The sequence below is a fragment of the Brachyhypopomus gauderio genome, unplaced genomic scaffold (assembly GCF_052324685.1).
Source record: "Brachyhypopomus gauderio isolate BG-103 unplaced genomic scaffold, BGAUD_0.2 sc52, whole genome shotgun sequence".
Taxonomy (NCBI): domain Eukaryota; kingdom Metazoa; phylum Chordata; class Actinopteri; order Gymnotiformes; family Hypopomidae; genus Brachyhypopomus; species Brachyhypopomus gauderio.
The window spans coordinates 2,053,622-2,077,763 of NW_027506877.1; the positions used below are offsets into that span (position 1 = coordinate 2,053,622).

General features: G+C 42.7%; 3 protein-coding genes and 1 long non-coding RNA gene across 10 annotated transcripts in view; 2 read left to right on the forward strand and 2 right to left on the reverse strand.

Moving 5' to 3' along the window:
* Positions 1-1,840: 1,840 nt before the first annotated feature.
* bcl6b (BCL6B transcription repressor) lies at positions 1,841-7,835 on the forward strand. Of its 2 annotated transcripts, none has more exons than XM_076987308.1 (12): positions 1,841-1,996; positions 2,452-2,536; positions 2,627-2,856; positions 3,377-3,610; positions 3,771-3,947; positions 4,226-4,427; positions 4,644-4,864; positions 5,056-5,183; positions 5,356-5,511; positions 5,656-5,786; positions 6,031-6,168; positions 6,383-7,835. In XM_076987308.1, exons 3-12 carry the CDS (start codon positions 2,642-2,644, stop codon positions 6,530-6,532), a joined length of 1,752 nt encoding a protein of 583 aa, XP_076843423.1. In that variant the 5' UTR covers positions 1,841-1,996; positions 2,452-2,536; positions 2,627-2,641; the 3' UTR covers positions 6,533-7,835. The 2 variants fall into 2 exon arrangements, with proteins under 2 accessions (XP_076843423.1, XP_076843425.1); XM_076987310.1 differs by having other exon boundaries at positions 2,630-2,856.
* Positions 3,507-9,493, reverse strand: LOC143488542 (uncharacterized). 2 transcript variants are annotated; one of them, XR_013124431.1, is made up of 4 exons: positions 9,066-9,493; positions 6,040-6,135; positions 3,769-3,934; positions 3,507-3,627 (listed from the first exon to the last, which is right to left on the reverse strand). It is a non-coding gene; the product is annotated as an uncharacterized LOC143488542 (long non-coding RNA). The 2 variants fall into 2 exon arrangements; XR_013124432.1 differs by having other exon boundaries at positions 4,599-6,135.
* slc16a13 (solute carrier family 16 member 13) lies at positions 8,187-16,068 on the forward strand. 5 transcript variants are annotated; one of them, XM_076987312.1, is made up of 7 exons: positions 8,187-8,621; positions 9,649-9,783; positions 11,014-11,267; positions 11,374-11,517; positions 12,007-12,263; positions 12,945-13,479; positions 13,866-16,068. In XM_076987312.1, exons 3-7 carry the CDS (start codon positions 11,030-11,032, stop codon positions 14,216-14,218), a joined length of 1,527 nt encoding a protein of 508 aa, XP_076843427.1. In that variant the 5' UTR covers positions 8,187-8,621; positions 9,649-9,783; positions 11,014-11,029; the 3' UTR covers positions 14,219-16,068. The 5 variants fall into 5 exon arrangements, with proteins under 5 accessions (XP_076843427.1, XP_076843426.1, XP_076843429.1 ...); XM_076987311.1 differs by having other exon boundaries at positions 8,187-8,388; XM_076987314.1 differs by lacking the exons at positions 8,187-8,621; positions 9,649-9,783 and adding an exon at positions 9,801-10,085.
* Positions 16,069-17,064: 996 nt separating this feature from the next.
* Positions 17,065-24,142, reverse strand: part of acap1 (ArfGAP with coiled-coil, ankyrin repeat and PH domains 1) — a 16,733-nt gene continuing 9,655 nt past the window's right edge. The window contains 8 exon segments of the mRNA XM_076987307.1: positions 17,065-18,408; positions 20,464-20,522; positions 20,647-20,757; positions 21,403-21,512; positions 22,543-22,712; positions 23,164-23,211; positions 23,517-23,710; positions 24,105-24,142. The exon segment at positions 24,105-24,142 is cut by the window's right edge and continues 57 nt beyond it. Of these exon segments, the coding sequence (XP_076843422.1) occupies positions 18,308-18,408; positions 20,464-20,522; positions 20,647-20,757; positions 21,403-21,512; positions 22,543-22,712; positions 23,164-23,211; positions 23,517-23,710; positions 24,105-24,142 (831 nt within the window). The 3' untranslated portion in view covers positions 17,065-18,307.

Below are 24,142 nucleotides of genomic sequence, written 5' to 3' on the forward strand. Positions count from 1 at the left end.
ACTGTTATAAAGAAGCGTGAGTGTGCATTATTGTCAGCATTCTTATTAGTAAGTGTGATAACCCAGGTTACTGCCTCATGTCTGACCCCTGCAAATTCCTTAAAACTTGCCATATGCAAATAGCAAGCAGCAAGGACTCCTGTCATTCAATATGACGCACAAGAATGAATGAAAGAATGAAAACCTCAATCCTGCCAACAACTCAATAAGAGTCGGTGTGTGTGAGTGTGTGTCAGAACCTCTCCATGAACCTCACTCAAGATGAGGTAACTTCCCATGTGTTTTCAACTTATTGGAGACCTAAGAGGGCCTCACATCCCGGTCTCATTCTCCTCTTAGCCTTACTGACGGATGTCCTGCGCGGGCGTTTTATGCCTGGCTCTGTGTGAATGTGTGTGTTGCACAGGAAGCATCATGGATATATGGGGGCGGGGGAGAGCTGAGAGGGTGTTCCATGGTTCCTGCACATCTGTGTGCTGCGTTTCTCTAGGTGCTGTGAGGTTGTTTTTCACTTGTGAGAGTAGGGGGATCACCCTGTATAATTTTTTTTTTCACTCTCCCATTTCCTTCCTCACACACATAACAAGGGCCCCGCACACACACACACACGCACACAGAGGGTCACAGGATGCCAGACAGAGGCTGTCGGCAAATCTTGTGGGAGGTGTGTGTAGGGTTTGTGATCTTGCTTCACCTGCTGACCTCGATCTTCTCATCTGAGATCAGGACCCGGATCTGCAGAGAGCACACCGATCTCACATGCTGAGTTAGGCCACGTGCATATCACACATAGTGGGATATGAAAGACCAACGTAAACCCTAAATCAGCATTCATACTCTTTATGATTTTATTGGTAGTGTTTTATATCATATTTTTAACCGATTTTCAGAGGACACCAAATGCTTGTTGAAATCAAACAAATGAGTGAAATTCTTTAGAACATAACCCTTCAGATGTGACTCTATTAGATGCCTACTAGGGCAAATATTTTCCTTGGCTGATAATAACAGTCTCCCATACTGCACCACCCAAAGTGATGTGTTTGTGATTATTGTTTATGTTGCTGACATTGTATAATATAAACATTGTTTATATTACAGTGAACATATTGCCTTGAAAAGTATCTGAAGTATCTCTCAAATGGTACTGATTACTGTTCCATAAACAAATCTATATATCTATAATAATATTAATGTATTGCAGGGTGTAGGAGGATTAGGGTGTTAATGTCAATTCTCTTTGTTTTTCAAAAACTTCCTCCTGGGCCATTTCCTGTGTCCTGGAGAGAGTCAGACAGCGTTGTGGAGCTTTGCTTTGGTTAGGTGAACTCCTGGACAGTGTTATTGGACCTTCTGACCCTCCGACAATGCACACATGCCCACGCACACACGCACAAGACACGCACTCACACACCCCTACACACAACATAAATCTCTCTCCATACACCCACCCATCCACACAAACAAACAAAGACTTAATGCGGGCTACAACACACCTCAGATCAAAAACTCCTATTTCCTGTGATCACTTTACATTGGAGGCAGGTTACAAACAAAAAGCCCTAATACACAACTATAAATATCTGAGGCACGTTGGAGCCTGGTGTCTTTTCCGGCCCTGCTTCCAGTGCGCGCGTGGGCCTCCCGGGGAAGAGGGAAACGAGGATCCGGAAAGATTTTATCCTTTTGCACAGATCTGAGTCCAGTTTTGGTGCATCTTTGGTCAGGATGAATGTTAGGATTTAGGGAAGGGGACAACTGTTCCAAGGTCAGTATCACAAGGACTACATCTACAACACAGGAAATGAGCGGCCCTGGCCACATGGAACTTCCTGCATAACATTATAAATGATCTCCTCCCTCCGGCTGTGTTGGTCAGTTGTAAAATAGCATCATCTGAGAAGAGTGCACAGAACTGGGTGTGTGGTGAGTCTGACAACACTAAAGAGGAGTGACAAAGACGTGGTGGTGTGTGCTCTCGTCCCTGCTGGTCGGGGTGAGTTTATGCTGGTTAATATGGATTTTTTCATTAAATGATCTGTTTTCCTCGCAGTTTGAATCTGAAAATTTTTGGTTATCAAAATGGGAAACAAATTATCAGATCATATAAAGTTAAAGTAAGATTTTTTTTACTTAGAATTTTGTGGTGTTAGGAAAAGACATTGCTTTTTTAATGAATGGATGAATGAATGGATGAATGATCATGTGAATGATCCCTTGTCAAATGCTATTCTAGCCTTTGGTCTCAATGGGATTTATATTCTATTTTGCTGCATCCTTATGAAAACCATGATTTGTTATATGCATTTATTCTGCATTTATGTAGAACAGGATGTTCTTACACTGTTTTTTTTAAAAATAGTAAACCAACTGTGATATTAACAAAGGAGTTGACATGGTGCTTGATTACTGATGACGTCTCTGAATGATATTTTATCTCCGTATTTTCAGGTACGAGTTGGGAGCTGGTCTCCCCAAGCAGATCCATCTAGAAGTTTCTCTTTTAACCGCAGGTCTAACTTCTCTTCTAAAGCAGGTAAGTTCCTGGTTTTGCATAAATATGCAACACTGCTCCATCAGTGCTGTTTAGACTGTCTTATCAAGTGTCTAATTAATCTTCCTCCAGCAGACAATAAGCACCATGCAGGTGGTGGAAGGATATCGGGTCACTTCTAGGCGTGATGGGGTTGGCCAGATGATGGAGGTGCAGGGATATGTGAAGGAGTTCACGCGCCACTCCAGTGACGTCCTACTCAACTTAAACGAACTTCGGCATCGCAATATCCTGACTGATGCCACGCTACTGGTGGGCAGTGCCCAGCTGCGTGCCCACTGTGCGGTGCTCATCGCCTGCAGGTCAGTCCCCAGTAACCCCCCCTGACCCCCCTACCCCTAACCCCCCCCTCATCTTCCCCTTCCTCCTTCCTCTACTGCTGATCCTGTTTTCAGCAGAGCATCTCATTGTTTGAAGATGGTTATGTCATCTTCTAGTCTCCTGAGACCCTTCATGTGCGCTGCCCTCCTTCCTCTCCTCTCTGTGGCCCCTTTTCTTTCATCCTTTCTTTCTTTCTTTCATTTGTCCTGCCACAAAGTGGTGGACGTGCAGTTGTAGTTTTCTTTCTTCACAAAAGAAGGCGGCACTTTTTAGTGTTATCTTTCTTACCATTTTCTATGTAGCCAAGGCCTTAACCCCCTGTGACCAGTACATTGTGTTTGTTTTTATATTTTGAAGTCCGTTAAATTCTTGTATCCATTTTTGTTTCACTGCTATACTATACACTTTTCCCCCTCATGCAATCTTAGTGTTTGTTTGTGTTTCTGTGTACCATCTTAGTGAGAATCTCTCTTTTTCTCCCTCTCTCTTTTCACTCCTCAGTGGTTTCTTCTATTCTCTGTTCTCGCGCCACACGACCAGTGCCGTTAGCGAGCGAGGGGTTTCCCTGTCCCTGCCGGAGGGGCTGGATGCGGGCAGTGTGTCACTGCTGCTGGACTTCATGTACACCTCCCGTCTTCCTCTCACCCCTCACACGGTGCATGGAGTGTTTACTGCTGCCACCTACCTGCAGATGGAACATGTTGCAGACACCTGTCGAGCATTCTTACAAAACAGGTGAGACAGTAGGCCCACTGGTGGATTTAGAGATGGGGAGAAGAAAAAAAAAAAAACAAAACAAAACATAATAGTATTTGAAATTCTGGGATGTACAGCATGATCTGCGTTTGCTGCAGGCTTTGTGAGACTAACTGAGTGACTGCTGTTTGATTTACAGTGAAGGGATCTGTGTGAACCCTCCCCTGGTGGAGCTGGCCTCCAGAAGCAGAAGTCCTCATGTGAGCTCCACAGTGCCCCCTGGTGGTAGGCCTCCTCCAGCTCAACTCTCATCCTCCTTCTCCTCACTTTCAAGACCTGCTGTGGAGGTTGAGGAGCCCAGTCCTGCCAGAGCCAGGTGAGAGAGAGAGAGGGAAAAATGAGGTGGTGAAAGGGGGTAAGGGAGGAAGGGAGGGGAGTGGGGAGGGGGGGGGGGGGTGGCTAAAATGTAAAGAGTAAATGATGAACATTCCTTACGAACAAACTTGTAATGTAAAAGCGGTGATTTTTAATACCCCACAAAGTACAAATAACTGTAACCTTTTAAAACAATATGTGTTCATACTCACACTAACATAATACACAAAGTAATGTATTTACTGTACATGTAAACAGACACTCTTGGTGTCTTTGTAGGGTTCCAGAAAAGAGCTTGGCTTCACTGGACCCTGGGACATGCCTGATTCCAATTCCCAGGCCTAAGAGCCTAAAAGTGGAGAAGCCAGAATCTTCATCCCTGCCCCCTAGTGTGCCATCTCCGGACAGCCCCTCCCAGTCCAACGGGCAACCCAACTCACCAGCTGAGTCCAGTGGCTGCAGTCTTTCCCCTAAGCTGAAGGTTTGTTACCTCCAAACTTCCACGTTTTATTTATTGTGTACCTCTCATAGGAATGAGAGATAAGCCATATACTGTTATGTAGTCTATGTGACTGTTTTCTTTATCAGTTTTAGCTGTCTATAGGATGTCTGTGTTTTTATTTCAGAATATAAAGGCTGATTGCCAACATACCTTTTGATATGAAACCGTATTGATATGAAAATTTTATCTTTACAGCCTCGATCAGAATCCAAGCGCACTCCTGATCCTAAGGCCTGTAACTGGAAGAAATACAAATATATTGTCCTCAACCCTTTGTGTGCCACACCCATTAAAGAGGAGGGACCAGAGGAGGAGCAGAAAGAATATGGCCACTCCCTTTCTGGCAGTGATAGGACAGATACCACACCCAAACAACCTAAAGAGGAATGGACAAGCACCACTATTCTTAATGAAATGTATGTCCTATTTACTATATTGCAAATATGCTGTAACTCTCTTTTAATACATGTAACATCAAACTCCTATATAGAATTTTAAACTTATGTTTGAACTTATTTCTAATCTTATGTTGTCTGATAGGCATCGGATGCTATGTTTTAACATTAATTGCAAGTGAAACGTTTAGTGATTGTTCTCCTTTATGCAGGAAAGGCGTGTCCTCGGTCCATGATACCCCTCGTTCACAAATACCCTACACTTCCCACCCTCGACTCTCACCGCAAGCGGCGGACGCTTACAAGGGACCGGTGACTACGGCAGCCAGAAACGCCACAGGTCAGCACACCTTTAGCAGTTTTCCTCTCACATGAGATGAATTTGCGATATGAAGACTGCTAACTGCATGAGGAGTTTTAATCTCATCTCAGTCATTAATTCATGACTGTGCTGTGTTCATTCAAAATGTGAACACAACAGCATAGACTGTAATCTGCGTGTTTTTCCACAGGGTTTTGCTCTTTGTATCAGAACTCCTGCCCTGTTGTGCTAGACGCAGCCCAACAGAATTCTCGTGCCTTTGGGAAGATTCCTGTCAAGGTTGAGAACCATTCCCCTGTCATCTGTTACTCTGGAAACCAAGGGAGTACAAAGCCTACCTGTACAGGTAATGCAATTATTCCTCTGACGTGCTCAAGGTTAAAAATTAAGTAAACACCTACATAAAGTCATTTAAAATCTTATATCTATCACATTCTACACTTCACATACATACTTTCGTCTGTTTTCACACATATGAATTTACCTCTAGGAGATAAGCCATACCGCTGTAACGTGTGTGGAGCTCAGTTTAACCGGCCAGCTAATCTGAAGACCCATTCCCGCATCCACTCAGGGGAGAAGCCCTATCGCTGTGACACCTGTGGGGCTCGGTTCGTCCAGGTACTGTTACATTTTTGAGGTTTAATTCACAATATGTGTAAGGTTTTAATATTGTGAGATGCTGTAGTGGATAACAGCCATGAAGAAAACACATGCTGTAAGAGAGACCTGTTGCACATAGGGATTCAGTAAAAATCTGTTTAGGCTTACACTACCTGATTACTCACAGGTGTGTGTGTGTGTGTGTGTGTGTGTGTGTGTGTGTGTGTGTGTGTGTGTGTGTATGTGTGTGTGTGTGTGTCAGGTTGCTCACCTGCGTGCTCACGTTCTTATTCACACTGGGGAGAAGCCATACCCGTGCCACACCTGCGGAACACGTTTCCGTCACCTGCAGACACTGAAGAGCCACCTGCGCATTCACACAGGGGAGAAACCGTACAGCGTGAGTAACACACACACACACACACACACACACACACACACACACACACACACACACACACACACCACACCACACATGCATGCACACACATGCAGAGCAAAGCAAAAAATTTTGTGAAGATAAATGTATGTATTTCAACAACTGTAAAATCAGGTAGTGAAATAGGTGCGGGTTTGTAAACATCTCTGACCCCCCCCCCCCCCCCCCCCCGCAGTGTGAGAAATGTGATCTGCGCTTCCGTCACAAGAGCCAGCTGAGGCTACACCTGAGGCAGAAGCACGGTGCCATCACCAACACCAAGATCCGCTACAAGGTTCTGGCGGACCCCTACCAGACCGGGCCGGCCGTCCCGCAGGCCTGCTGAGCGAACCCATCTGACGGTCCCTTCTTCCAAAGCTTTAGTGCGGTTTGCGGTATTGGGTTAGATTTTTCGAAATGGAGATGCATGTGAAGGTAATGGCAGGATAGGGGATATTAAGAACTTTGATTTTATGGTTGTTTAATATAAATAGGTGGAGCGCTGCATTCCTGGAAATCACATATCAAAACCTACAACAGCCTTCCAGGAATGCTACTCTCCTGCACTAGACGTGCTGACTACTATTTTAGCTACTTGTTGCTACTTTTTCCCTATTTTATTATTTATTTGACTGGCCAAGTGTTCTCTTCCATTCAGTAGCATCATATATGGATAAAAGACAGAAACACAGCAGCATGCCTCAGACAAGGGGACCATCCCATAATAAAGCTCTGTGGCTGATCGCCATGGTCTCAGAACTATAAATGGCATGGTACCCAGAACTCTCAGAGTAGAACAGTGAGAATCAGAATCATCCAAGCGCATTACAAAGTAATAAGTCAGAGGAATGTTAGGGAGATGGTATGCGGAGAGGTGTGTTAGGAGATCAAATGGAGAACAAGTAAGGTCTGGTTTAGCATGAAAAGTAAGATGTTTTCCAGCGAGGAGAGGAGAAATCTTCGGTTGTCGTCAATGGAAGGGAAGGAAAGTGTGTAATGAAAGAACGTGTAGGTTGTTTGAAAAGGAATATAGGAGCAGGTTTATAGTTCTCAATTGCTAATTTGTTTAATTTCTTCAATGTGGAGGGGCTGAGGGCCATATAGATTGTAATGGCTATGATTTAAATGTAGTCCAACTATTTAACAGATGTTAATTCTCTACTGTATCATTTTTGGTCTGATCTTCCTGTCTTTTTGAGTAAGAGATGTCTAGAACAGTCATTTGCTCGCTTGCATGCCAGTAGGCCACTGACCGTCGTGTTCTCATTCTTACTGAGTGTGAAATCGGCAGCTGCATCATGTTATCTTTTAGGTTACTTCTGCACTAACAAATATTTCGCTCTACTAATTTTATAAGGCCTGGAGCCTATTTATTTGAAATAAATAACCTCACTAAATATAAATTAGATATATTAGAGGAGTTGCTTCTCAAAGGATCCAAAATTTTGTATTAGTGATATTTCTGATCAAGGGAAAAAATATTTTGTCAATGGTATGTGATAGACTAGGAGTCCAAGCAGGCCGCGGACTCAAACCAGACAAGATAAATGTAAAGGTTAGTGGTAAGGATGAAGATATTCTTGACATTGTCAAATGTAATGCTCTTTTGCTGGACAAAGACAAGACCTATTTTATATAAATTAAACTTAAATTAATTTCTCTTAATTGGAGATACAGTGTCTGTTGTCATTGTGTGTATGTGCCTCTCTATTTTTACAGCAGTTGGCAGACACAACAATAATTGCATCCACGCATTGGAAACTATGACAAGTTTCACACATTCTCGTGAGCTGCGCAACATGTCTAGATTTTAATTTCAGCGCCAATATCAAGAATATTGATAGTGAATAATATTGATATTGAATATTGATACTGAATAATATTGAATATTCTATTGAATAATAGAATATTCGGACAGCTAGCGTGAGCGGCGCGAAGCTGCATCACAGCATCAGAAATTTAAATAATGTAATGTGTCCTGGCACTCGTGAAAAGCAACCCATGACAATCGTGAAGCAGATTTACAGCGGCAATGTGCGCGTTCTGGAGAGGGCGCGTACACGACATACACGTGTGCGATAATGACGGAAACAACAAGCAGGTGAAATGCGAAATATCTGGAATATCAATAAAAAAGCATGGAGGGTGACCGACGTTATTCAAAACGCGTCGTCTCATCGTAGAATAAGAAGGTATGATCGGGTAAGTAACTACGGGTACTTTTAACATAAAATGCCTTAGATCAATTTACATTGTACACCGTGTTTAGTGTAGCGTTCCCTGGAGTTACTTAATTAATAGGAATGGTTCCGTTTTAACAAACGCTAGCGACAAGACAGCGAGACCGGCTTTGGTGCTTCGACAATAATGGGCAATTATTGCATAGAATACCATACTGTCTAAACGTATTTAGAAGGCTGACACCATAGTTTCAGGTAGCGTATTTTGCTTTAATCACACGAACCGAACAGGCGAACGCAAATATAGTCACAATGAAAGGATGTCAAAATAAGAGTTCGAATGATTTAACTATGTGCTCGGTTTACCTGAGAATGTGGACGTATTGCATTGTAATTAATTACGCCGTTCGTTGATCGCCTTGGCACCTACTGTCATTAGCACCAAAAGCTGACTTTGTTTAGTACGATTTCAGTGTTGTGTTGATGACAGGCCATTAACACCACAGCTTTGCTCAGTGCAAGCACAGAACGTGAACCTGCCTTCTATACTGTAGCCTTGAAACATTTGCGTTGCCCGGGCAGCGACTTGCAAGCAGTAATAATATTGATTGCGTTGGGGCAACGGTAACATTGCAAGTGTAAGCCATTTTATTCTATGGATTTGGACATATAGAGACATGACAAGGTTGGATTTGCTACCTTGTTCCTCTCTTTAAGGCAGTCAGACTCTTGAGTCTCAAGTCCAATCCGAAGCCGGTTCTCCGTTGGCAAAATCGGTTCTGTTAAGACACTATAAATTTGTTCGTTCAGAATTAAGAAGACTGTCGCAAGATGTGGGCGGGTCCTTGCTGTTACTTATACGTTTGTTTAAAATAAAGTTTAAAAAGCTATATAAATGACAAACTAATAAATGAACCATGCGTAGTCTTGCACGTAATCATCGTTTGGTACTGATATTGACATTTACATCTATGATATTTAGCAGATATTCTTAACCAGCAATCCCCTTACACCAAAGATGCTAAAAGACTTCGTTCTCTGTCGTCAAATGTACTCTAAAAAGTACAACAAAAGTACAAATGCAAACAAAGAGAGTGAACCATGATGTTCTTATGCGTCTACTTCTGCCTGCTATTCAGATATTCCAAGACATTTAAACCAGTGGAAATACTGATCTGTTCTTTTAAGGTTATTTAGTTACTTGGAACCAGCAAAGCGATATAAAGAATTGTAAGTATTCTCTTAGTAATGGATGAACGCTGTAGTGAATAATCTCTTTCAGGATGTATTGAGGGGGTGGAAACCCAGTGGCCTGTCTGTAGGTACGGCCATGTTTTCGGTCCAGACATTACTTCTCCTGGTCAAGTGTGTTCATGGTGACTTCTAGTCATCACTCTGGCAACTGCAGAACAACGAGGTAAAAAGTATTTTTGTTTTCTGTTGTTAGAATCTGGAATGTGTCTTCTATAATCATTATAATGCCAGAAACACTGTAAGGTCATATATTTAATATTTTTGTTCATCCTAACATGGGCTTGATTTAAATGTACAGTGGTTTAGGGGAAACCGTGTGTGTGCGAGTGTGTGTGTGTGTGTGTGTGTGTGTGTGTGTGCGCGCGCGCGCGCGCTTCTTCACGTTGCATCTCTCTACCGCCTCCTTCAAGGAGAGGTAGCTACTGTGTAGTTTTCATGAACTGGTGAGTTTGGGTATTTGAATAGGTTAGTACTGTTTTGTCATCTGTCCGTACAAGGATTTTTTGTGCTTTGTGGTATCTTTTTTCAATTTGTTTGTTTCTGGAATGTTTATGTTCATTGGAAATGTAGTGCAAATTGTTGGAATTGTTGGAACTGTCATCTTCTTTTAAGAAAAGCGTTTTTAAAAGATTAAAGACGTCGTCATTTTTTGTCCTTGAGTCTGTTTGTTAACGTGGCAGCAGTAGCAGGTATTTTCATGACTTGAAGTTAAATATCACTGTCAGAGGAGGCCCTCGGTTTCAACTATAGTTTAACTGAAGAGGTGACGCCAGGGGTTAGTGGAGCGAAGGTCACGCGCAGAGCCGCAATGCTTTGCTCACGCTGTGTCAGCTACGTGTCTCCACTAACCTGGGTAGAGCACAGATGGTGCAACACGGATATTTCACTCCTGGGCAAAATAATTTAGCTATGTTTAGACGAAGGCCAAACATTGTAGACATATTCATAAAACAGCAGTTTCCTAACCTTTCCAGTGGTGTCCTGTTAGAGTTTTGCTACCTTTGTAAGTTTTTTTTGTATAACATGTAGTCCTTTGACCAGAACCGTTTCCTTCTCAGTCACAGGACAGCCACTGGAAAGTGTATATATATGTGGCAATGCTATAGGCCAACTGGATTATTGCCATATTAATTAAACTTTCGATCTCTTGGACTGCACTTGGCCTTGTAAGGAAGACATTGTTGTTAATCTTGATTTGAATACATATATGAGGAACTTTAATATGGCTTGATATCTGACTTTACAGTTATCCCAAAGATTACACACTCCATCTGAATATTCTAGTTTTTTAATAACCTAATTTTTACCACTTATTCTTGATCCTCACAATTAACTGGCTGCCCCTGCACTCTCTCACCCTCTCTCTCCTCCCCTTGTCTCTGTTTTTTATTAGTCTCTGTTAAGTATTGATGGCTAAGCACCAGGAGCAAACAGAGAAGCAGCAGCGGTCCCTGCAGGCGGAGGAAGCCCCGGACGGAGGCTGGGGCTGGGTAGTGGTGGGGGTCCTCTTCACATCCTCCGCCCTGGTCTTTGGCCTCATACGCAGCTTGGGGGTCTTCTTTGTGGAGTTTGTGCAGTACTTTGAGGAGAGCGCACAGGCTGTTTCCTGGATAACCTCCATTGGAGTGGCCATGCAGCAGTTGCTCAGTGAGTACAGTCACATGTGCACATGTGTGTGTTAGGGTGGATACTATGCACAACTAATGCTCATATGCAGCTGTGTGTGTGTGTGTGTGTGTGTGTGTGTGTGTAGGCCCTGCAGGCACAGCTGCATGTAATGCATATGGAGCACGCCCTGTTGTGATGATGGGAGGCTTCCTGTCTGGACTGGGCCTCATTCTAGCTTCTCAGGCTGCAACACTCACACACCTGTATCTAACCATGGGAGTTATTTCAGGTTACTATTCATGCATTCATTCATGCATTCATCCATTCACCCATTCATTCTTTTTGCTTTAAAATGTAAATTCATGAAACTGTGCGCAGATAACTGGAGTTATACGTCACTGCTTGCTGTAGAACGGACAGTATCATAGACACATATGAACTGTTTCTATACAACATCTGCTTTTGTAACTGATACATTATTAATTTTCTAAAAGTTAAAATAGCGTGGATTTGTTAGAATGTACTAGTGTTGTAAGATGTTCAATGTATAGTTACAATATGAATTCAAATTTAAATTCAAAATGATCTTGAATTACCTTTTTTTCTGGTCTTGGACTCTGTTATGGTCTTGAACTGGACTCTGGTCTGGTCTAGTCTGGTCTTGACCTAGACTTTGCTATGGTCTGGTCTTGTCTTGGTGTTGGTCTTGACCACCAGGGTGGTCTCCTCAACAACAAAATAGATGGCCAACTATTCTGTGTTCTTTGTCTTTCTCTAGGCACAGGCTGGGCTCTGGTGTTCACCCCTACCATAGCCTCTGTCATGCAGTATTTCACCTGCCGGCGCTCTCTGGCCATGGGCCTGGGCTTTACTGGTGTGGGCCTCTCATCTTTCGCCTTCTCCCCACTCTTCCAGTACCTGGTAGAGACCTACACCTGGCGAGGGGCCCTGCTCATCCTGGGGGGCCTCAGCCTCAATATAGTGGCCTGTGGTGCCCTCATTCGACCCCTCGGAGCCCCCAGAGGCATGGCTACGGTAACAATATTGTTTGGAAATTAGCTTTGTGGAAGTGTTGGTTTGAAAGTCAGGGGAAATTTAACACCAGCATGCTTTTGGAAATCTGAGACTAGTGTAGCGTTTAGTGTAATTTCAATGTATTTTTGTTTAAAGAGTTATTGGACGTGTGGTCAGATACACACAAACAGAAGTCTCGGCAGTCTGTATGCTGACTTCAAATTTCATATCAGCAGTTCACTGATAACTTTCACACTTGTTCTAATAATTAGTATTAATACTTACACATGGAAATGGGGACTGAACAATAAGAATCCAGCATATAGCTATGATCACAATTAATGCAATAGTATAAGTTTGTAGAAACATAATCTTGCACAAAACCGAGTGATCAGGTTTGATTTCTCTACAGTGTGAAGGGATAACATTTACGTTTAATACATGCTTGTCTTCATGAAAATAGGCCAAGCATCAACAGAAAACTGAATATAATTGCAAATCTGCACCACTATTGGGCACAGTTTTTGTTTAGTATATTATACATTTTCACAAATAATACAGAAACAAGTCACTGGATGTTGTATCTTTGGTAATAATATTTTTAGGATCAGGTGTAATGTAAATACTAAATATAAATTTTAAGCAAAATTGTAATCCCTGATTTTACTTCTCTCACACTAATCCCCTTTTCTCCTTTCCCAGGCTGAATGCTCCAGCGGTCCCACTGGCTGTGTCTCTCTCATTTCCCGCGCCTGTGAGTACTTCGAGCTGTCGCTCCTCTCACGGCGAGGATTCCTCACCTACAGCTTAGCCGTCACCTGCTTCAACGCGGGCTACTTCATCCCCTACGTCCACCTGGTGGCCCACAGCCGGCTGGTCGGCTTCTCCGAGTACCAGGCCGCCTTTCTCATCTCTGCCACCGGCGTGACCGACATCGTGGGGCGCGTGGTGTCCGGCTGGGCCTCGGACCTGCGCCGCGTGCGCTTGCTCCACATGCTGGCGATCTGGTCGGGCTTGTTGGGGCTTTTCCTGCCGCTGCTGCCGGTCTGCTCTCTCGGGCGCAACTACGGTGGCCTGCTGGTGGTCAGCCTGGCGTACGGATTCTGCGCCGGGGCCATGACGCCCCTGGTGTTTGCGGTGGTGCCTGAGATCGTGGGAATGGAACGCATGCTGGGGGCGCTTGGCCTGCTGCAGCTGATCGAGAGCACGGGGGGGCTTCTGGGAGCGCCGCTGTCGGGTAAGGAACGAATGTGGCTGCTGGTCGAGGCATTAACATAACCTCATAACACACAACACTTAGTCTGCTTTTAAGTGCTGTACGCCCAAGGTGCTTCACATCGGCTTGGCTGGGGGATTTTAATAGCTTTAGGTGTCCGTTACCGTGCCTAGAACTAATCAGAATGTTTGTGCCCTGAAATGAAACCCTGCTAAACATGAGATGATGGTAATCTTACCGAATAGTTTGGGCTCATTCAGAACTGCATCCTGGAGGTGATAAGAAACATGGTTATCTGGTCTGGTATTGCGACCAGAGAACCATGTGCTGTGCTGGGAATTGTAGTCATTGCTGTGCTGAGTATAGTGGTCATTGCAGTGCTGCTGTCCTTTTTTATCTCCTCATAGGCTGGTTGAAGGACCTCACAGGATCTTACACAGGCTCTTTTGTGGTAGCTGGTGGGTTCCTCATCTTGGGCACCATGATAATGGCGACACTTCCCCGTTTTTGGTCCTGCGCCAATTTCCCACCTCCGTCACCAAAGAAGAAGGTCAAAAATGAGTGTGTAGAAGACAAGTTACTCAAACAGCCTTTATCCTCAGACTCTGACCAGGAGAAATCCCAGTCCATAGATGACATGTCTTTCTCAGGAACAGATTTAGAAACAAATGCACATCAGAATCATTCAACAGAACCAGTAACGGAAGTGGGTCAGACAACACATTCTGCAGATAGGACAGAAGGTGAAGTTGCGTGCTGATTGGCTGCAAGAGAGGTATTCATTTAACATAGTGAACACAGTGACTGACATCAATTTTTGTTTGCATTTGTAAAAAATATTATATTGTTGGCCAGGTCTTGGTCAATGGTCATCACAATGCCAAGCATTCATAAAACTGAACCATTAATCAAAATAAGCCCTTTGAATCTAGTCCATTCTTTAGAATTCTCAAAATCAAACACTCTGTAATGGAATATAACTACTTTGTCAGACGTGGTGTCTGATCTTTGAACTTTGTATGGGAACTAAAGGGTGAATTAGACGCTTTTGAAGCATGAACACCTCTAAAGGATAATATAGTGACACTAAACGGAGAACACTGGTTTGTTTTTCATCAGTTTCTTGTTTTCAGAAATGCAGACAGTGCAAAAAAGTGCCCTAAAATTATGCCCTGTGGGAGTCTATGGGATGCACATTTTTTGGCTGTGTGTCTAACAATAAACCAAGCATTTGACAGAAATCATGAAACCATTTTAAACTGCTCTGCTGAACGAACAGTTTTTTTTTCAGAATTTAATTTATATGATGGCTACAACTATCATTCTGTCCTGCTGTTCTCTCACACATGAAACACTGGTTTGGGGTACTCAAAGAAATGTTGACTGGTTCCCAGTGGAAGTGCCAGGGGTTGAAAATGGTAAAGTAAGGCAAGGGTTTGGCTTGGAATCCACTGAGCTGCAAGATGCATTTTATCTATTGGAATATTCTGCATGTTGTTGTACTAAACATCATTCTTTAGAGTACATTTAACTGTAGAATGACATAACATGGAACTTTATAAAGAATCACTTAAGAAGCAAATTAATTGATTAATTTTTTTATTGCTTCAAACAACAATAATTCATAGCATTTCGGTTACTTGGAGAGGAACAATTAAGTAAAATGGCAAAGAATGTCACATGAAAGGTTTGTCATGTGAGATTAGTTTTTGCTTAGTAAGAATTTGACGGCAAAGAAAGTTAACCTTGTAGTCTTTGACATTAGAGCAGGGGCATATTCAGGTTACACACAGAAGCGTAGTTCTCATGATCTTGTAACTTGCTTTTACTATAGTTGTAAACCTCTGGACTGTTGGTCTAATATCTCCACAATGACAACATGCCTTTTAAACACGTGCTAGATGCATGTTACCCTTTATTTGTCATGTCATATAATTCTGTGTTTAAAGCTGTGTTGTTTAGTTATTTATTTACAGTGTTGTGGACACCTTTGGGGGATGGTGGGGGGGTGGTGGTGGTGGGGAAGATGGTATTTTAAATTTGATCTCTGTTCACAAATCAAAGGTACTTTCTCCAGTTTGGGTTAAACTTTAACTTGTAACATTGTGTTTCTCCATTGATATGGTTAGATATCTGTGTGTTGAGTTTGCCACTGTGGCACTCTTGACCCACATGTCTGAAACCATGAGGGCCTCTATAATGTACTTAACCCAGATATCTGAAACCATGAGGGCCTCTATAATGTACTTAACCCAGATATCTCAAGCCATGAGAGCCTCTATAATGTACTTAACCAAGATATCTCAAGCCATGAGGGCTATAATGTACTTAATTTTAGACTATGTTAAACTGAACTGGTTACGTTGTCATTTTTCATTTAGTCATTAACAATAATTGTTGATAATCTTTATTTAGGAAAAGTGGCTATAGTTAGAAAGGTATGTTATTCGAAGGCTCATGGTTTGATTGCTCAGTGATTTGGTTACTTAGTCCAGTTGAACTTGTACTTTTGTAACCAGTCAGGTATGTTGGGGGGTATTTTTGCTTACATTTTTGCTTTATCATACCAGACATTATGTTCTGAATGTCTCATCAGACATTTCCAAATATCCGACCTCTTAAAATGTCACATTCTCCTGAATGTGTGTGTAGAACTGTTTATTTTATAATGGGCAATCTCAAAGCACAGTGGCTAGTTTTGCAACGGTCCTAGCGGTCTGGATTACTGCATTGTGGTACATCGTTCCATTTGATGTCATTCCTCACAGATTACCTTATCACTGTAAAGGCTCAGATTTTCTTGGGCTTGTGTGCAGCTCCGTGTGCTTGTAGAGTTCTCCTCCACACAGAAAGTGAGGCAATCCAAAGCTCCACATTGTGTATATAGAACAGTGCATACAGAGATGCAGGATATTGTCCATTCTGATTTAAACCTAAAGAGTTGACATCAGCTGTTCTAAATCAGACACGTGTCACTAGCACATTTATATTATCAGAAGACAGAAGACCTTGAGGTGTAGAGAAATCCATAAGCAACCAGGCATGAGTTGTGCAGTTTCCCTACCATGTCTCCTGTTTTGCTGCGAGTTATGGCCTTAAACATGATGAGCCTTAATCTCCCTTAGTGCCAACCATCACACCCACATGAGAGAGAAATTTTAACCACACACAGACACTGCCATTTCTGGCCCCGGGCCTCAGAGGTGGGAGCCACCAGTGTGGACTGAAGATGGTTTGTGTTGGGGGTAATGTGACCTGCAGCTGATTGGATCCTGGACTGATTACAGGACTGACCTGTCTGTAAGCGCAGCAAACAACTGGAGCTTAACATAAAGGGGCAGACATTCTGCGCTGGACTGCATATTGTGACACTACGGTGATTACTTACCGATAAGTGCTAACGGATTACGGCACATGGCCCGCTAGTGGATGAAAGCCAGTGGATCCAAAAGTGGTCCTCTGTTCATATTGTTTTAACAAAAAATAAGGAACAGTGTTGAATGGTTGCAAGCAGCAATCAGTTTTTTGTCTTTAATGACATCACGTGCCTGTGGTTCTGAGCCTCTTGGCTTTCTTGTTGATTTTTCCAGGTTAATGATTACGCACAATGATTTGTGTACTGTGTTTAATTCTTTTTTTTTTTTTTTTTACTAGCAAAGGTGTAATAGTTTATGGTTTTAATAAAAGAGTATATTTCATGAATGAACTCTTTCTGTGTATGCTTATAGGCATGTGAAATTAACTACAATAAAGAGAACTAATTTATGACCAGGTTGCAATCACATAGCATCATATAATTATGTAAAGAGATACACTACACCATTATGTGGAAAACACTTAAAAATAATACTTAAAGCATTTATCTCACTAGGCACAGATAGTGCTACTTAAATTTAAGTTACGTTCAATAAAACAATGCTAAGCCAGCTGGTACTGTGCCCTGTTCTGTAACACAAGCATTGCAGCCCTGAGGCCTGATGTAAAATGTTTAAAAAATATTAAAATTGTTTTCAGCCAAATAAAGACAGGCCCAGTCCCACATCTTTTTTAAAAATCAAACTTGTCTAACAAGCCAACGACAGGTGTGATTCAAAGGCCACGTGTTGTCTGTTTGTACATGTGTTCAAGTGTGTTTAAATAACAAAGTCAAAAGGATGGGCAGTACATTAAGGATGTGAAAATCTTTAGGTAGCAAGTCAGAGTTAGACATATTTTAGAAAGCGGTTTAATTTTGTTACTGCTTCCCAGGAAAGATGGGACATACATCTTTCACTGCCTTGAAGAAATGCAGATGAAACTTGATTTCTATGCAGCGTTAAAAAAACCATAATGGAAGCGTAATTTTACTCATGATAAGGAAATTAAACATTTAAGAAAATCCATCAATTACCACCCATCTAATGTGAGATGTGAACATGCCAGAATAACACTGTTTCTCGTAAGATGGAGTAAAAGCACTCTGCCCCAAATAAAAATGTTTACAATAAAAATTCACTTCAGTTCTTGTTTTTAAATATTACAGGAATAAAATATTTCAGTATCCCTGTATTTAAAAAATAAAGAGATAGCCTGGCCAGTGTGATCTGAGAGGAGTCTGGCAGCAGTATCAGTGAGACAGAAGGGAACGCTGCCGACAGCAGGGCGGTCTGATAAGCCTAACGCCCACTAACACTGCTAAACACACCGCGTCTCACCTAAGAACACAACAATCTAAACAAACAAAAGGGACTCAGAAAGAAGACATGAACATCCTAGGTCATATCTAATTGTGTGCTTGGGTACGAGAGAGAGTGAGAGAGAGTGAGAGAGTGAAAATGACAAAAACGTGCGCAGCAGTGCCACCTCGTGGTTATGGGATTTTAATGTCAGCACTGCGACGTTTCAGCTTCTCCGGGTTGTGAGATGCCATTTGAGAGAAGTCCCTAAAAATGTCATGATAGGTCTCATCACCTGCAGAGGGAGAAGAGAAAAAAGCGGGTGGGGGAAGAAACAGGATTCCATTTAGCATAAACTAATTTACATGAAATTTGCACTAACTAAAATTGATGTTTGCCTCAGTTCACATGTTAAACTAATCAAGGTAATTGAAGCAGTATAAAGTATAAAACATGTTAGTACATTTCAACCATCAAATACACACTGCTCTGTAACATGCATCCCATCTCCTTTTGTAAATCCAATCTCTTGTAAACACAATACACTCTAATGTAATTAAAAAAACTATATATATATATATATATATATATATATATATATATATATATATATATATATATATAGTTTTTTTTATATATATATATATATACACACTAAATATACACACAGTGACACAAAGACACACAGACGCACGCATGCAGACACAATATACTGATTATACTGATTACTGATTTGTTCTCAGGTTTTCAGAGCTCAGAGCAATAGTGTGTTAGAATTTGCCATAAAGTTAAATCGAGAGGTAATTCAGCCTCAGTATAAAGGCAGATTTCAGACGTCAGTTTTCTGAGAATAATGTTAGAAATGCTTTAACATGAGAGTTTCCCCATTAATACAGTTATGTTCATCTTCCTCCTCCCTGTGGGTATACAGGGAGGACCCGAGGCATTATGGGAGTGACGGGGACTGTCCAGACTGTGTTTCTTTTCAAGATAAAAGTGTTCATGTTAGTAGAAGATAAGGAACAGGATGCCAAAGCTTGGCAGCTTGCCAGATCGATTACCTGTGGCACGCCGCAAAGACGACACACACTGCAAGCAGTGGACACTTGGCCGTCCATCTCAGGACACACACACACACACACACACACACACACACACACACACACACAATGTGCGATACACACACATACACAGAGACACTGACATAAGGACAAGCTGCTGATGCAAAAGACATCTTGTTGCATAACTTTAAATATCTGGCGCTAGTAAGTAAATAGGAATAGGACAAGTGGCACTCCAAAACAAGGAAAAATTATTAAATTAAAAGCATCAAGTTTAAATGGTCTCTTTAAATGATTCTGAAATTTGGAGAAAGTGCGCCATTATCCATTTAGTAATAAAAAAAAAAAAAGAGCGCCAAATATTTAAGCACTTCTGAAATCAAATGACAAATAAGCAAGGGCCAGAGCACAAAGCCTAATCATCAGCCCTGTCCAGCAGACGTCCAGCACGACGTTTCTAGCACTGTGTTTTCTGAAAACTACATTCCCCATCGTAATATTTTCACTGATAACAGAGTAAGCAAAAGCCATCCTCTGTTGGCATATAAACCTGATTTTGTTTTGTTTACATGAAATACACAGAAGGTACATGAACATGACCCTATATACATTGACTATTTACATATGTACTGCATATTAAACATGAATGCACTTTACATTATATTACACAGGAACACAGGATTATGATCATATAAATATTCTTAATTTACAGTAGCTTCCTACATGGCTGGAGAATTATTTCAATCTTGATTGATTACAATCTTATGTTTTGTTGCCTGTTGTCTGATCTTTGGTGTTTTAATAGAGATTAATAGAAACATATGTTTTATTTTTAACATTGTCTCTTTTGTGGTGTTTATGAAGAGGTTTGCCACATGTTGACTAAAGCAGTGTTTCTCCACCCAAGCCTCAGGATACACTGTGTGGTACATCTTTTTGCTCTCTCTAGCTCTCAAAAGCACCTGACCAGTCAAAAACACTAAATACGTGGTACAAAGCACTCGGAACAAAAGTTAGAGCAAAACCATGGACCGTTTGGTTAGATCCACGGACTGGGTTTGAAAACACTGCGCTAAACATAACAGAATATTATATACAGCAAAACAATACTTTTCATTTCCAATTAACTGCGTGTGTTGTGCTAAAATATCCAATTTGTCCCTCCTAACCAAAGTTCGTGGTTGCTCAGTGCCTAAGGTGGTTCTTAAATGCCTGAAAGCTTTTCTTTGTCTGTTCAATCAGGTCCCCGGATCCACCCCCCCCAGCACAACCCAGCCCTTCTGAGTGACCTGATTGGGCAAATCCATCCATCTCCCGCATCTCCTTGTTCATCTTGGCTATTCGAAGGCTGTGAAGAAAAAAAAGGCAAAGCATACTCACTGATCAGATTTACGGTCAACAGTCCCTGAATTGCATGGACTAAAAAAAACCTCCTTTACCGCCGTTTATGTTCTAAAGCATAATATACTCACAGAGTAACGATATCAGCGTTGGCGTTTTCTACAGCGATGGTGATGGGGTCCTTCTTGTTGATGTCCTTCGCATTATAGTCAGCTCCTCTCTTTAGAAACAGGCACACCAACCTGTAACACACACACACACACACACACACAGCAGTCAATTAGGAAGAACTGTGCATACAGCAGCTCCATTCCATGTTGCTTAGTTTGACAGTGGCTGTGGTGGTGCCCGCGTGTTGGTGTGCAGGTGGGGGTCTGGTGTTGGTGTGCAGGTGGCTACCCCGTATGTCCCAGTATTGTAGCGTGGTGTAAGGGTCTGGTGTTGGTGTGCAGGTGGCTACCCCGTATGTCCCAGTATTGTAGCGTGGTGTAAGGGTCTGGTGTTGGTGTGCAGGTGGCTACCCCGTATGTCCCAGTATTGTAGCGTGGTGTAAGGGTCTGGTGTTGGTGTGCAGGTGGCTACCCCGTATGTCCCAGTATTGTAGCGTGGTGTAAGGGTCTGGTGTTGGTGTGCAGGTGGCTACCCCGTATGTCCCAGTATTGTAGCGTGGTGTAAGGGTCTGGTGTTGGTGTGCAGGTGGCTACCCCGTATGTCCCAGTATTGTAGCGTGGTGTAAGGGTCTGGTGTTGGTGTGCAGGTGGCTACCCCGTATGTCCCAGTATTGTAGCGTGGTGTAAGGGTCTGGTGTTGGTGTGCAGGTGGCTACCCCGTATGTCCCAGTATTGTAGCGTGGTGTAAGGGTCTGGTGTTGGTGTGCAGGTGGCTACCCCGTATGTCCCAGTATTGTAGCGTGGTGTAAGGGTCCTCTTCCATCTGAGTCAGCCTGGTTGACGTTAGCACCGTTCTGCAGCAGGAACTCACACGCTGCCAGAGAATTCTGCACAGAGAGACACATTAAGAACCCTCACTTTCATATGATTAAAAATATGACATGCATGTACGGGCGCACACACACACACACACACACACACACACACACACACACACACACACACACACACACACACACACACACACACACACACACACACACTCTCTCTCTCAGTAAGGCATCTATAGACACAAGCATTGTCTATAGTACACTACACATTTTCACACAAACATCAGTACTACTTCCTGTTACAACACATTTACAAGTTCTGCTTATATGAGGCGGGCTCTACATGGTCCTGTCAAAACACTCAAACCCATCTAGAAACACATACTGAACAGACTTATACAAATACATACTCAAGATACTTATACAAACACGTACTTAAGAGACTTATACAAACATGTACTCAAGAGACTTATACAAACATACTCAAGAAACCTAAACACATACTAAAGTGACTTATACAAACACGTACTCAAGAGACTTATACAAACACGTACTCAAGAGACTTATACAAACACGTACTCAAGAGACTTATACAAACACGTACTCAAGAGACTTATGCTCTATACACACTCACCACTCACTAACCTCCTATACTCCCTACACACTCACCACACACTAACCCCCTATGCTCCCTACACACTCACCACACACTAGCCCCCTATGCTCCCTACACACTCACCACACACTAACCCCCTATGCTCCCTACACACTCACCACACACTAACCCCCTATGCTCCCTACACACTCACCACACACTAACCCCCTATGCTCCCTACACACTCAGCACACACTAACCCCCTATGCTCCCTACACACTCACCACACACTAACCCCCTATGCTCCCTACACACTCACCACTCACTAACCCCCTATGCTCCCTACACACTCACCACACACTAGCTCCCTATGCTCCCTACACACTCACCACACACTAACCCCCTATGCTCCCTACACACTCACCACACACTAACCCCCTATGCTCCCTACACTCACCACTCACTAACCCCCTATGCTCCCTACACACTCACCACTGCAGCTGCCTGTATGAGGGGTGTTTTGTTGTCCTCGGATGCATTAACCCAGTTGACATCTGCTCCGTGCGCCAACGCATCAGCCATGACTGGAAAGTGCTGCAGTGTTGCAGACCTGTAGAGCAGAGCGCCAGGATGAAGGCCACTCAAATCCTCCTCTTCCTCATCTGCAGAGAAACGGGGTGGCGGTGAGTGGTTGCTTGCATCAGGCCTGTCATTACTGTGTCCTTCAGTGAGAGTGCAAACATGAGTATTGCACAGGACAGCAAAACCATCACCGCCCTTAAAGTTACACTTGTAATCCCACGTAAAGTACAGGTTTATTCTCCTATTCCGTCATACAGCATCAGAAACATTGCCATAACTTGCCTGTCTATAGGGGACAACGACTGTCCCGTTTGGTCAGTGTGTCAGTTCATGAATTCTAAGCAAAAACTCAACATCTGACCAAATTATTGCCTTTTCTATTGGTTATTTCACTTTTAATGTGGAGATACATTTACAAATAGTTTTCTACACAATTTATCAAGCAATTGTGATTGTATAAATATAGAGTATTTCTCTGTGTCTTGTGTTTGTGCATGTGTGTGTGTGTGTGTGTGTGTGTGTGTATGTAACCTTTGGGAGGGGCAGTAGTGGTCTTCATTATTTCACTTGGGGTAAGTCCTGCAGAAGACATCACATGACAATCATTAGTAATCTAGCACCAGTTAGGGTTTACCTCAAGTGCCACCGTACAAACAAAACACAGCGCAGAACGTGTGTCTGTGTCTGCTTCCTACATAAACAAGGCGCATGTGACCGATGATAAATATGCACGCAGTACCAAATCAAAATGTAATGCACCCGCCTATGCATATTTCTTGTTGCGTCAGTGTGCGTGTGTGTGCGTGTGTGTGTGTGAGAGAGAGAGAGAGAGAGAGAGAGAGAGAGAGAGAGAGAGAGAGAGAGAGAGAGAGAGAGAGAGAGACCTGTGAGGCGTGGCAGGGTGGCTCTGTTGGGTTTGGGCTTGAGAGCGGGACGCGTGCCCTGTTTTTCTTGCGTGGTTGCTCGGTTACGGCGTGCGCTAGAGCGGCGTAGGGGCGGAGCGCGTCCCGTTTCCGGAAGTTTGTGGATGAATTTCTTCTCCACGTACTTTGAGCGGATCCATGACTCCTTATCCTGCCTAAAAAAAAGAGACAATGCTCATTTTTATTCCATCATCCTAAGGCATACACAAACCCAGAGAGCAGCTGTGAAGCCAACATCGGCAGAATCTACTCTATCTACGAGTGTAAATCTAACAACAGCAGTAACTAAGACTAAGATCAATGTTACCATACATTCCTCTTTGATGTCACCACAGGCGAATGGAGCATAAGGAAGTGACTTTGTACAGATCACAGCAGCCCGAGAAGTGATATTAACCTACTGTACGTTGTTACAAAAACACACGCTCGGTCTGTAATGGTGTGTAAGGCTAGTGATGAAACCACAAGTAGAAGTGAAAGACCCTTAAATCAAAAGTCATTGGTCTAAATTAGATTCAAACAGCGTATTGAACAGGATGCAGTGCTTGCCTGGGACTAGAGGGGTGTGGTTTCTTTATAGTAATCTC

What these genes read in the sequence shown, in the direction of transcription:
- bcl6b (XM_076987308.1), top strand. Translation starts at nt 2,642, where the DNA reads ATGCAGGTGGTGGAAGGATATCGGGTCACTTCTAGGCGTGATGGGGTT. An exon ending in GCGGTGCTCATCGCCTGCAG is followed by an intron (nt 2,857 to 3,376) that starts GTCAGTCCCCAG and finishes TTCACTCCTCAG; the next exon opens with TGGTTTCTTCTATTCTCTGT. An exon ending in TACAAAGCCTACCTGTACAG is followed by an intron (nt 5,512 to 5,655) that starts GTAATGCAATTA and finishes ATTTACCTCTAG; the next exon opens with GAGATAAGCCATACCGCTGT.
- slc16a13 (XM_076987312.1), top strand. Translation starts at nt 11,030, where the DNA reads ATGGCTAAGCACCAGGAGCAAACAGAGAAGCAGCAGCGGTCCCTGCAG. An exon ending in GGCCATGCAGCAGTTGCTCA is followed by an intron (nt 11,268 to 11,373) that starts GTGAGTACAGTC and finishes GTGTGTGTGTAG; the next exon opens with GCCCTGCAGGCACAGCTGCA. An exon ending in TCTGGGAGCGCCGCTGTCGG is followed by an intron (nt 13,480 to 13,865) that starts GTAAGGAACGAA and finishes ATCTCCTCATAG; the next exon opens with GCTGGTTGAAGGACCTCACA.